The sequence below is a fragment of the Amphibalanus amphitrite genome, unplaced genomic scaffold (genome assembly GCF_019059575.1).
Source record: "Amphibalanus amphitrite isolate SeventyFive unplaced genomic scaffold, NRLGWU_Aamphi_draft 000128F_arrow, whole genome shotgun sequence".
In the NCBI taxonomy this organism is placed as follows: domain Eukaryota; kingdom Metazoa; phylum Arthropoda; class Thecostraca; order Balanomorpha; family Balanidae; genus Amphibalanus; species Amphibalanus amphitrite.
In genome coordinates, this window is record NW_024881623.1 from 752751 (window position 1) to 766055 (window position 13305).

At 50.7% G+C, this 13305-nt stretch overlaps 1 protein-coding gene across 2 annotated transcripts in view; it reads left to right on the top strand.

Moving 5' to 3' along the window:
• LOC122381820 (intraflagellar transport protein 80 homolog) overlaps nt 1-13305 on the top strand; it is a 55550-nt gene that overhangs the window by 35697 nt on the left and 6548 nt on the right. For both annotated transcript variants that reach the window (XM_043366503.1, XM_043366504.1), the window contains exons 5-7: nt 7405-7487; nt 10252-10521; nt 10987-11118. In XM_043366503.1, the coding sequence (XP_043222438.1) occupies nt 7405-7487; nt 10252-10521; nt 10987-11118 (485 nt within the window). The remainder of the gene's footprint in view (nt 1-7404; nt 7488-10251; nt 10522-10986; nt 11119-13305) is intronic.

Below are 13305 nucleotides of genomic sequence, written 5' to 3' on the forward strand. Positions count from 1 at the left end.
CGTGTAAATCATCATAACTCTCTTGAACAGGAAAGTGCTGCAATTTAGTCGTACAATCAGCTGATTCTTCCGCTGGCTGTGGACGCTGTGGAGTTTAGTACAGTTCCGACTCCTTTTCAGTAGCTAAACATAACTGTCCGGGATAATAGTTTCCAATCTCTCCGCTAGAGCCCTGAGGTTCGGCGGCGCGTGGGTCCGAACCGCCGGCCTGGGCTCCGCTGGGAGCCCTGTGAATTGTGATAACATTCCGGCCGGAGCCAGAAGGAGGGGAGGGTCGTGGTACGGGAGGAGGAGCGGCCGACGAATCGGACCAAATCGGACATGATGGAGCTTGCCTCTAACAGCAATCTATGGATGGGGTATGGGTTTATTTGGAATGGGCTTGTTTGCGTGTTTTGTAGCGCTGTGTAGCGCTCAAGTCATAAGCAATGTATTTGATTTTGTAGCGTTCATGGCGGATAGCAGTGCGATTCACATGCACTAGTTAGCTGTAGGTATATGACCTGTGACCGCTCGGTGTTCGCGTTGTTCACCATGACAATTGACACCGTCTGGCGACAAGCTCACGCGTAGCATAGTGCGCTTAGGGTAAATAGTGCGCTTCGCTTCCCGCTCTATGTTATACTTATGGTGCAGTGGATGATTCTTATATATGGGAGCATAGCCGTAGGAACAGGGGGGGGGGGTGGCCCGCCATTTTTCAGACATTTTTAAATCAATACTCTATTTTTAATCTTAATACAAAACGAAGAGCAGAAAATGGTTTCAACAAGGTGAAATGAGCACAAAATTACAAATAATTTCTTCATAGGGGTTGAGGCTCCCACAAAGTAACATTGAAGTTTCGCTGCCCCCCCCCCCCCCACACACACACACACTTTTCGTGAGGTTCCTACGCCTACGTATGGCAGACGCACGCGTAAGCAGTTAGCAGGCTCGTGCCGGGCTCGCCCTCGAAATCGGACCTCTGCTCTGGCGGGAAGTCTTCCAACTACCGGTTCATAATGGTTATGTTCAGCTACTGGGAAGAAGGGCGGAATCGTACTAAACAGCGCATCGATGATGCTGCGTGTGAAATCATCCAGCTGATGGCTACACTAAACTGCTGCACTTTGTTCAATGTACACCTGCTTAGTAAATACAGTAAATAGAGCATTGCGAATGCTTGTTATATCATTTGATAAGTCAGCACTGCTCCGTCCTTCGTCGATGAACCGTGGAATGCTGCTTAGTCAAGATTTATTAAATTTAGATCCATTTTACTAGTTTTCATCTTTACTAGTTGGTATGAAGCATGAGCGTCCCGTCGTATGATTTTTGGCAGCGTTTTACCGATCACACTGTGACACAGATGGCGCCACGGTGCACTTGTGGTCTTTCCGCTCATTTTCTTCAAATCGCGAGTGCTGTCCCAGTAGCTGCCCATAACAAGAGGGCCGTCCGTGGGCGCCGTCCCCAGCCTGTTTCCGTCCGACCGAGCCCCCGACGGGGCGGAGTCAGTGATGTCACGTCCACTGTCCAGCCCCGAATGGTCCCGCGAGGTCTGAAACGGGCCTGTTTATGGACATAGGACCGGCCGCCGGGGAGGCACCTTTCCATGCTTGGAGTGAACGTCCAAGCGGACGTTCACTCCAAGCGGACGTTCACTCTATCAACCAAGAGCTGCTGAGTGTCGATTGGCAGGAAGTTTTTAACTCGACGTCTGTTGCTGACAAGTGGCAGGTCTTTTTAGACAACTTTCTACCTGTCTTCGACGACCATGCCCCCCTCAAAAATGTGCTGATAAGAAATCCTACAGCGCCCCCTGTATCTGCCGCCACCCGCGACATTATGTCCAGGCGTCGCTCCGCGTTACGTCGGCTAGGCCGCGAGTCTCCCGAGTATAAGGCTCTTAACCGCTCCGTCCGTGCCGCCTTAAGGCCGCCGTCCACTGTGCGGAACGCGTGCGGTCCGTACGGAATTTAACACAGAACCCTATGGGCGCATCCGGTCCGTACGGAAATCGTGTGCGCTCCGTCCGGACCGCATCCGAACGGCAATCAGCTGTTGATTTTCCGTCAGCTCTCCGCATGCGTTTCGGATGCGGTTGCTACGGAGACGGAAGAGTGATGTCCGACGCGTTGAACTTTTCTGCGGAAAACGCATCCGGAACGTCCGGAATAGATGTGGTTTGGGGCCGTATCGGAGTCGAACATTGTGAATTGTACGAAGAATTGGAACTCGATCATCATGAAGTAAGTAAAAATTATTTCCTTAGAATGGCAAGCGTATTCGCTGCTGGTTACTTGCAATATTCTATTTGGTAATAAGTGATAGGAAACATTTATTAGCTCTCCGCATCCGGACCGCATCCGGACCGGATGCGGCCAGCGTGCGGCGACATTCCGGACGGACTCCGGACGGAATTCCGTCGCAGTGGACGGCGGCCAGTACGCCGAGACCGCCGTCACGTCCTCCAAAACGAGATCAGCGAGCGTGGGGTAAACAAAGTCTGGCAAAGCATCAAATCAGTGATCGCCGGAAAGAAAGATGGTCCAAATATTCAGCCCGATCTATCTCCCGACGATCTGAACTCCTTCTTCGTCTCTGTCGGGCCCCGCATTGCCGCCGAACTGAGTACCCAAAACAACGATACTGATCTAAATGTACGTCTACCCCGTGTCGGCGTATGCAGCTTTAGGCCGAGGGCCATCACTCTCGGGGAACTCGGACTCACAGTGTTCAACATGCGAAACTCTGCCGCGCGTGGCACTGACGGTATATGCATCCGCATGTTAAAAGTATGCTTCCAAACTATTGGCGACATCATTTTACACATCATCAACGTCTCAATCACCCGTTCCGACATTCCTGACCCCTGGAAACACTCTATCGTTCAACCGATCTTCAAGTCTGGCAACCCATCTGACCCCAGCAATTTCAGACCGATCTCCCTAGTTCCCGTAATCATGAAAATCATCGAGCGTGTAATCCATCAGCAGCTCTATCACTATCTCACCCATAACCACCTTCTTTCGTCTACCCAACACGGATTCCGCCCCCGACACTCCACTGAGACTGCACTGCTGTCAGTCACAGATAGCATCCTTGCCGCCACCGATAGGGGTGAGATCTCAATGCTATGCCTCATAGACCTCAGCAAATGTTTTGACGTCATTGACCATGAACTCCTTGTCAAAAAGCTCCAAATCTACGGTATTGAGACCTCCTGGTTTTCCGCTTATCTTCAGGGACACACGCAGAGTGTATCCCTGAAAGACAAAACCGGCCGTAAGATAACCTCTCGACCGCTCCTAAACACCGTAGGAGTTTTCCAGGGTTCGGCTCTGGGTCCCCTCCTCTTCACTATATTCTCCAACGACCTCTCACTATTTGCCGGAGACGCCACCGCTTATCAGTACGCAGACGACACCCAGATATTGGTGAGCGGCCCACGCAACGACATCAGGAGTCTCATCTCGCGCATGGAGGCATCGCTAGAGTCACTTAACGCATGGTTCTGCGCACACGCCCTGAAAGTCAACGCTTCTAAAACTCAACTGATGGTATTCGGTAGCCGACAAAACCTACGTAACCTGCCTCGCTTCAAAATCTCTTTCCGTGACGCTGAGCTCCTGCCGTGCGCGCAGGTGGGAAACCTAGGTGTTGTATTCGACGGCGCACTCACCTGGGAAGCACACGTGGCCGAGCTGAGCCGTCGCTGCACGGGCGTACTGATCGGCCTCTCCCACGCACGACACTGCCTCCCAGACGGTATCCTCAAAACGATCGTGACTGCACTCGTCATCTCGCGCGTCCAGTACTGCCTCACTGTATATGGAAACGGCTCCCAGAAAAACTTCGACCGACTCCAAAAAATTCTAAAGTTTGCAGCACGGGTCATATTCGGCCGCCGGAAATTCGATCACGTCTCTGGCCTCCGCGATTCACTCGGATGGATGCCTCCGAAAGCTATGGCCGATGTTAAAACCATGGTAACTGCGCAGAAAATAATAAGCAACGGCGAGCCCGAAGCACTAGCTGCCATCTTCACGAATAACAGTGACGCGCGAGAGAGATCCACACGACAGGACCACCTTTTCCACCTTCCACGCTCGCGGCTCGAGACTGGCAAGCGACGGTTCGCCTACCGGGCCGTGGCGCTACTCAACAGTCTGCCTCCCGGTGTCATCGAACAGCGCCCCGCCCAATTCGCCCGTGCGGCCAAGGCTGCAGTCTGTCCGGCGATGACGACCGCCCGACGATGACCCGTGTCAGGGGAAGGAGGTGCGACATCCGTGTGCGGTGTGCTGTCTTGAATCGTCCGTTTGTATATAGAGAGAGCGAATGTCCAGCGATTGAATTTGTATGCCTGTGTTTCTTGTTCCCGCATGTTTTTGTTTGTGCCCGACTCAGACTCTGGACTGTAATCGCCACGCCCCGCGTGGATTGTCCATGAAGGTAATGCATACATACATACAATACATGCTTCTATCCTCAGGATATTGAAATCTTTCTCCTCCACGCCGCAACCCCCCTCCGGGCTGGACAGGCAGCTTTATCTCATGCGGGCTGCTCCCTTGGAGCGGCACCGCTGCTCCCGAGGGAGCGCACCCCGTAGCCGGGTGCAGTGAGTGCCTTGGGGCTGGGTGGCCTGTGCTCTGGACGGGCTCAGCCCCGGCGACTCACTAGGGTGCCTGCCCAGACCAATGTCTCCCCCTAATTCCTATCATCCTTCCGGCTCTGCAATGGTCTTGTCAGACCGAATGGGCCTAACCCAACAAAACAAAAAACAAAACAAACACCGGGGAGGGCCTTGGGACAGAAATGAGACGGCTGGTGCCGAATCCGTCGTGGCGTGGACACTGAGTCGTCAGCGGTCAATGGTCACCGCGCATTTTCTCCTTGTTTTCATTTATTCCTTGTTCATTTCTTCCTTGTTTCATTTCTTTCATTTTCCTCCTTGTTCCGACGTTATTTCAACGATTGTCTTGACTTACCGATTGGTGCTTTTCTTTTGGCATCAAATATCAGGCGCGTTAACGTATGTAACGTATGTCGCCTGATGCCCTTTGCATTTTTAAAAATGCCTTTTTGACCATTCTGCCCACCAATAGTCAAATGAATTGTTATGCTATACCTGTCAATTTGCTATAAATATTCCAAACTTGTGAGGTTATTTTTACAGCATTAATAATATACGAACACGCCTCATCATGCATTAAAAAACTCTTACAATATCATAATAAATGTGCGCGCTGCTTCTTTCGTCTGCTTCTTCGTCTGACGCGGAAACCAAAACAGGAAACGCGCGCCTTTACAGCTGTTACTAGTGGTGTCAATTTCAGAAAGCGTATGTCCAATGTCCGTCCAATGTCCAATACTTACGTGGACTGTCCATCCAAAAATGTCCAAGCTAGCCATTTTTCCAAAGATGGCCGACACCTACGCAATAGTTTACACTCAACACTGCTATTTAATTTGCTTTTAATGTACCATTACCAGCGCTCAAAAGTGTTAATCATATCGAAAGCTGAGCTTTCTAATAGCCAAGCAATGTTAAACGCGACTACTTGATAAAAATATTGAGGTGTAGCAAGCGATTGTCCTAAGTTGTCCAAAGCCTACTGTCATTGTCCAACCGAATTCCGAATTAGACATTGGACAGAATCGGAATTCCGAGGATTCAAGTTCCGATTGACACCACTAGCTGTTACCCTAGGGCCTCCACAGACACCCATCGTTCCCTCCCCCCCCCCCCCCTCCTCCGTGGTGTATCGCCGCGCCGTCCCATGGTCCCAGATGGCCGTCCTGACTCCTGTCACGGGGGCGCCGGCTCAGGCACGGCTCAGCTCGACAGGTGACGCTGGGGTGACCCTCCCCTGGCATAGGGTTCGAGTGGGGACTCTTGTGACAAGGCCAACTCTGCCTTCTTGGCATTCCACACTACCGGAATTCAATGGTTATGTTCAGCTAATGACTCAGCTCGCACACTACATGGGCGCGACTTGGGCTCGACGTGGGCAAGCCCAGATAGATTTGAAAGAAGATCCTTCAAATTGGTCTTCAACGGTTTCTGGCTCAAGCGCACAAGTCGCAAAGCGAACCTGGCGGGCCTGTTTTAACGATATCATTCCCTTAAAGGGACTATCCCACCTTCTAAAATGTTGTTAAAACCAGTTAAATTGTGCCCGACTTTATAGATTGAATGACCAGGAACACCGTTCTGGCATTTATTTTTCATTAAACATCTTAGGCTTCCCATATTTCAAACACAAACTTTCAAATATGTGACGTCACAGCCCAAAATTACCTCCTTCCCCAGGCCACATTACTGTCATAAAGCTGATTCTTTTTACTCTGTAGGCACCACAACAAAGTTCAGACCAAGTTTTAAGCGATTTTTCAACGAACAAACCCATTTAAATCAGAATAACTATAATAAACGAGGTGACGTCACACTAACGGTCGCTCCATGTTGAAGATAGGGTCTTGTACAAGGACCATTTTCAAATGAAGGGAACGAATTTCTTCAACACCAAGAGGCCGCGGGGGTTGCAACCTAGATAGATAGTGGTTTCTGAACCTCGCCGCAAACTTGGCTATCTCAACTCAAACCCCATGTTAAAGGTGGGATAGTCCCTTTAATCCTACATCAGCTTAAAAAAAAAACATACGAAAAAATCTAAACCCTCAAATATTGTCTAGAATATAAAAAACTTCGCAGAATATTTCACCAGGCCTGTTCGCCAGGCCGCAGTGCCGGCCGTGATAGGCTGGCGGGCCCCCAAATATTTTAATGAACCTTGAACGATTATTTATGTTCAGCTAATGGCCTGTCCATTTCACCAAATGGGTCCCACATGGGTTCGATGTGGGCAGCCCGTTTAGACCTTATTCAATGGTTATGTTCAGCTAACGACCCGTCCATTTTTCCATATGGGTCCCATATGGCCCCAACGTGGGCAGCCCAGATCGACAGGTCGTCGTCCACTGTCCACTCGTGCGTTCAGGATCGGGCTCGGGTGAGCGGATGAAATAAATGTACGGCATTCCGCTATAGAGTTCTGAGAGCAAGACAGGCACTGTGATTGGATACTGGATATCGGTGTCCCGTTTTCTTTAGCCACCGGTTTGTGGATCGTTCGATACCTCAATCGGTATGGGCTGAATTTAGTGAACAAACAACACTGAGCAATACAAAATTTGTATTTTTTGACATTTCCAGCAGCTTATCATGAATCGAATTCGACATCCCGTTCTACATTATTTGTATTCTTATGATGAAAAGAGGCATCTCAGCCCAACGACTAATTCCGTGTTTGATGACCCGTATACTTTGTTCGAATATAAACTTCAACTGAGCTGCCGCCCCACAGCTTGCATGTGCTATTAATATTAAACTAACATGATGCTGTGTTTCAGTGGAAGGGCCACGACGGTCCCATTCTCACACTGGCGTGGAACTCCAACAACCGTTTCATCGCGTCTGGCGCAGAGGACTGCAGGTAACACACCTATCCGTGCTTCTATCCTCAGGATACAGAAATCCTTCTCCTCCACGCCGCAACCCCCTTCCGGGCTGGACAGGCAACTTTATCTCATGCGGGCTGCTCCCTTGGAGCGGCACCGCTGCTCCTGAGGGAGCGCACCCCGTAGCCGGGTGCAGTGAGTGCCTTGGGGCTGGGTGGCCTGTCCTCTGGACGGGCTCAGCCCCGGCGACTCACTAGGGTGCCTGCCCAGACCAATGTCTCCCCCTAATTCCTATCATCCTTCCGGCTCTGCAATGGTCTTGTCGACCGAAAGGGCCTAACCTAACAAAACAAACAAAACAAAAAACTGCAGGTAAGTTTGAGGCAGGTGGCTTGGTTCCGTTTGATTGTGCTAATGTGCGATAATCTATAGAGATGGTGCGGACAAGTAATTGGGTCGGCTTTGAGAGGGAAAGAAAGTTCGGTGAGATTATAGAGGTCAGTATGTTTTGACTTGATCGAAAGGACATACTCAGAAGACACCCATTGGAATACGTTTATGCCGCTTTGAAGCTGAGATTCTGACCTTCTGTAATCTGTTCTGGCATTCAATTTTAATTACGCTCCCACAACTCGTTGCCAGATGAAAATATAAAATGCCCGTCGGTCATTATTCTTTATTAAATAACGATGGCTGTAGTTGTACTGCATGACGATGTAGAATGCGGCGATGAAAAACCACTGAAAGACATTTGTGTAAATAAATAACGCTTTCAATGAACATGTCGAGCTGTAAACAAGGTATGGCTCGAGATCATTGCCAGTCTCTCATAGCCAAGAGCAGAACACTCGAGATCCGGATGCATGTTAAACCATACAACTGAGGGGTTTCGGCTCCACCGATGCGAGCTGAAGTAGACCGGCCCGTGGGTAGCCTAGTGTCAATACACCACTGCGTCCACGGCTGCGGTCGGTAGAGCTCCTCCATTCCCGGTAGAGACTGTAGTTGTTGTCTCGGTGGTTGAACCAGACAACTGAAGACTGAAGAGTTTCGCCTCCATCGATGCGAATAGAGATAGACCGGCCCCGTGGGAAGCCTGGTGTCGATGCTGGATGCACCACTGCGTCCACGGCTGCGGTCGGCAGACATCCTCTCCTCCCGGTAGAGACCGTAGTTGTTGTCTCGGTGGTTGAACCAGACAACTGAAGACTGAAGAGTTTCGCTTCCTCCGATGCGAGTTGAGGTAGACCGGCCCCGTGGGTAGCCTAGTGTCAATAGGTACACCACTGCGTCCACGGCTGCGGTCGGTAGAGCTCCTCCATTCCCGGTAGAAACTGTAGTTGTTGTGTCGGTGGTTGAACCAGACAACTGAAGACTGAAGAGTTTCGCCTCCGCCTATGCGAGTTGAGGTAGACCGGCCCCGTGGGTAGCCTAGTGTTAATACACCACTGCGTCCACGGCTGCGGTCGGTAGAGCTCCTCCATTCCCGGCAGAAACTGTAGTTGTTGTGTCGGTGGTTGAACCAGACGACTGAAGACTGAAGAGTTTCGCCTCCGCCTATGCGAGTTGAGGTAGACCGGCCCCGTGGGTAGCCTGGTGTTGATGCACCACTGCGTCCACGGCTGCGGTTGGTAAAGATCATCCCTTTCGGTGGAGATCGTCACCTAGTTGACTAGTTGCAGTTGCAGAGACAGACGTAAGTGTCGAAATAGATGCCGCAGTTGTAGCAGGGATGGGACTTGTCGCACGCGGCGGCGGCGGCAGCGGCGGAGCGCGGAGTCCAGCGGGCTGCTGCCGCCTCGCTGGTCGCTGCCAGCAGTAGAGAGGCGCAGAGCAGCACGGCGACCCACACCCAGACTCGTGCGGCGGCCATCCCGGCGGTCTTCGAACGGTGTGCTGACGAGAGAGAGGTCTGGGAGGCGGGGAGTTCCTGCGAGGCAGGTTGGACTGGCAGTGAGTGCTGTCTACAGTCCGATCGCGGACTATATACTCGAACGCAGACAAAGCCGGCACACGCCGGTCTCCGCCGCACGTGTGACCTGGCTCGGGAACTGGTTGCGGCGGCCGTTTTCGCATTGTCTGAGCTGGTCCGACCGGGACCGTACGCCGTTAGAACCGGAGCGACCGGGCGAATACTGCAGCGCGTATGTCGGCTTCCGTCTCCGAACTACACGTGGTGGCTGCTATCCTGATATCCACGTGTCGGCTTGGGCGGGCTGGTGCTGTTTCTGGGCGTCGTTTATACCGCCGGGTGATCAGACCCAGCAACACGGACGCAAACCAGCGGAACAATCCTGATCCGTCAGGCGGCTGAATGGGAATCGGCCGCAACGTGCGGTGTTGCGCCGCGGTAATTTTAGCCTTCCGTACAGATATGTGTAGTGCGTCATTGAAAGTTGAGACTGCATCGGTGACATTGATGAGGGCACACGTGTGTGAGCTAACTGGAATTACGCCTCTTTAGCCGGTTGACTGGTGTTTCGGTGAGATGTCGTTTGGGAGTGAAAGGGATTGGGATAAATGCTCGTTATACACACAATCCATTTATGCTGCAAATGGGTTGATATTTATTTTATAAGATAATTAACAGTGTTGTTGCAGTTATTCGCGTAACTTTATTAAAATAATCGAATTTAGTGGTATTATCCTTAGCACCATCATTCGCATATATAATTCCTTTACTCGATATATTCATCGGAAGTTGCCTCCATTGCCCATCGTTCCATTCCCATTCCCCCGATGGCACCCATTGCTACCCACCCGCGCATCTAACCCTGCACACTTGCCCCGTTCACACAGGTACCGCATCTGGGACCGATACGGGCGCATGCTGTACAACTCTGTCGCCCACGACTACCCGGTCACAGCCATCTCCTGGAGTCCCAGCGGCGACAAGTTCGCGGTCGGCTCGTTCAACACGCTGCGCCTCTGCGACAAGAAGGGCTGGTCGCACTCGCTGGAGAAGCCCAACACGGGCAGCATCCTGAGGATCGCCTGGTCTAACGACGGTACCCAGGTGGCCGGCGCGTGCTCCAATGGACACGTCATCTTCGCGCACGTCATCGAAAAGTGAGAATGGGTGGTGCAGCAGCAGCAGCAGCAGGGATGGAGTGCCGAGTGGGGATGAGGAGGGAGGGGATCCTGGAGGCGCAGACACGGCAGGCTCGATTGTGTGATGCGAGAGATAAGTATGATGCTGTATGGACACTGTCAGTCTTACAAGGCGAGTTTCTTAAATTCATAATTTCTAAACATGTTCAGCTGACAAGGCGAATTTCTAAAATTCGTAATTTCTGAACATGTCCAGCTGATTATGAGAAGGCTCGTTCGTCTAATCACATTGAAAAAACATATGAAAATTACTTAGGTAGCTCACACCTAAATGACACATTTCTTACGTCATTGAGTGATCTGTTTGTTGCAAAGACGGCCTAGTCTATGCCTCGAATGCCGTTGCAGACGGTTCGGTTAGCGATTTGACCCCATTCCGTATCAGTTCAGTGATTGATTGGGTGGCCCGCTCGCTGCCCTCAGGCGGATGGAGTGGAACCATTTCGAGGCGACCCTCACTGGACGGAAGACTATCTGCGTACGGGATGTCATGTCCGATGTCTGGGAGAAACTCGAGTTCCAGGATCGCATCATCATGACCTCGTTCGCATATGGGTGAGTACAGAAACATAAATATCGTCTTAAATCATCAAAACTAATCTGTCCTCATCCCTGGCCACACCTCCCTATTCCGGGCTACACTCGCACGTCCCTACCAGACAACCTGACCCGGTGAAGTGCAGTTGCAATTTTAGCATGTTCCTCAGAGGTAACCGTTTGGTAGACTGGTTGGCCTATTCCATCGAGTTCGTCATTAAGGACGTGCTTTACACAGCTACTGCGGCGCACCAGCCGTTGACGAGTGAGCCCAATCTTATCTTTCACACTTATCTTCCTCAATTCCTCCATGTCGTCAGGCTGAAATGTGCTCAAAGTAAACAGCTTTTTATCACAAGAATATGCAATATGCATGAAATCAGAGGTCTTCCGAAAACAAAATATTTTTAGCACTACGTAGGCGGGCTCAAATCACTCACTGCTCGAGAAACAACATAAATCATTCACGACGAGATCCCCTCCCTGCTGGTTCGTCAATTAATTTCCTTTATAAAATCATCCACCAACGTCCCCGAAGGCCTAAACGAACTGTCAGTCGCGCGTCGCCGCCCGCCTCTGCCCGTTCTCAGTGAGAGCCCCCCCCCCCTCCCTCGCTCGCTCGCTCCCCCCCCCCCTCCCTCGCTCGCTCGCTCCCCCAGAGCCGGGTCGCCGCTGCTCGCGCTGGCGGATCGAGCATCCATTTTTGGAAACGCTCGTGAAGCCCTTGTGCTGCTGTGTCCACTAGCGACACATAACACAAGCTTAGTTCGGAGTGTGTCCGCCAGGGAGTGCTCGCTGTCGGGTCGAGTGTTCGCTTCTCGGGACCGCCACGCTAGAGGATTCTGTCCGGTTTATATCGTGGCCCGGTCGGTCGGGGGTCACCCACGGGCGGATATGGGGGGGGGGGCATTTGGGGCAGTTGCCCCCCCCCCTGCAGCGCCCGAACTCGACGAAAATTTGCGGTTTAAAAACGAAAACTTGACAACTTTTGTGAGGAAAGTTTGTTTTAAACCGCACAACAGTGCGTAAGAAATCGAAATCCGATTAGTTTTTTTTTTATAATTTGGAGAATTTTTTTAGGGGTATGCTCCCGCAGCGTCCAAGACCGCCTTTCTGGATCCGCCAGTGACGCCACCAGTCGAAAAAAAATGTCCTACACAATAGGTATCACATATATCGTGGAGTATTTTGGTCTTTCTTGGTTTTCCGTGCCAACGGCTGGTGATGGGTAGCAGCGTTAAAATTTACTCTTAGCCAAAATACCCGTATAAGTGTCGATTACAACACAACCTTGCAAAGCATTATCTCGACATCATGTCTTCAGTAGGTATTTTAATTTAGGGACAGGTCTCATCGGAGGCTAGCCACTAAAGGTCAAATTGCCCGAAGGAACTACCGTCCAACTTTAAAGGGACCCTCCCACCTTAACATTAGATTTGAGTTGAGATAGCCAAAATGGGGTCCCTGGCTCACAATTACCGGTTTCGGCACTCACAACATCGAGAAATGCCTTAAATCGGAAATATTGAATTTCAAAAATGCAGCATTTTGATTCAGAGGGGCTAATGCTTAGGAATACCCCTCTGAATGTGTGACGTCAGCGCAAATATCTAATGATTTTTAAATGTTTGACTAAAACGTTTTGTAGCACGCGGTGGTATATGCTATTTGCGCGCAACATCTGCCGCAAACGCCGCACTTCTAAAATAAAGTCGCTAGAAACAGCGGAGATCCCAAAAAGTAAACAAAAGTAAAAGTCTAATTTCTTGAAAACCGGTGAATATTTTTCGGTGAAATTTGGTAGATATTCGTTTTCGCTCTTTCTGAACCGAGCGACATCACTTTCATGCCAATTCATAAACTTTTTTGAAGGTGGGAGGGTCCCTTTAAACGTGTTAGGTATTACTTAACGTTCATTTTACTTTCAGTTCTTGTAAGATATGGTCATTATGAACTGTCAATCGGGGATGCACCTATCCGCTATGTAGGTACAATCTTGGGTCTCCCCTGATCACCAGACAATCAGTCTGACTTCCCTGACTCATGAGAGCTTTGCAGAAGGAGGTAGGTGCAGGCAATCATTGGAGCTCGGAAATACGAAAGGAAATCCGGGGCTGCATGAAATCCCTTAGTTCGAATACGAAAGGGAAGTCCGGGGCCGCATGAGAACCCATAGTTCGGCGTCCAACACCCGGATGCTTATGT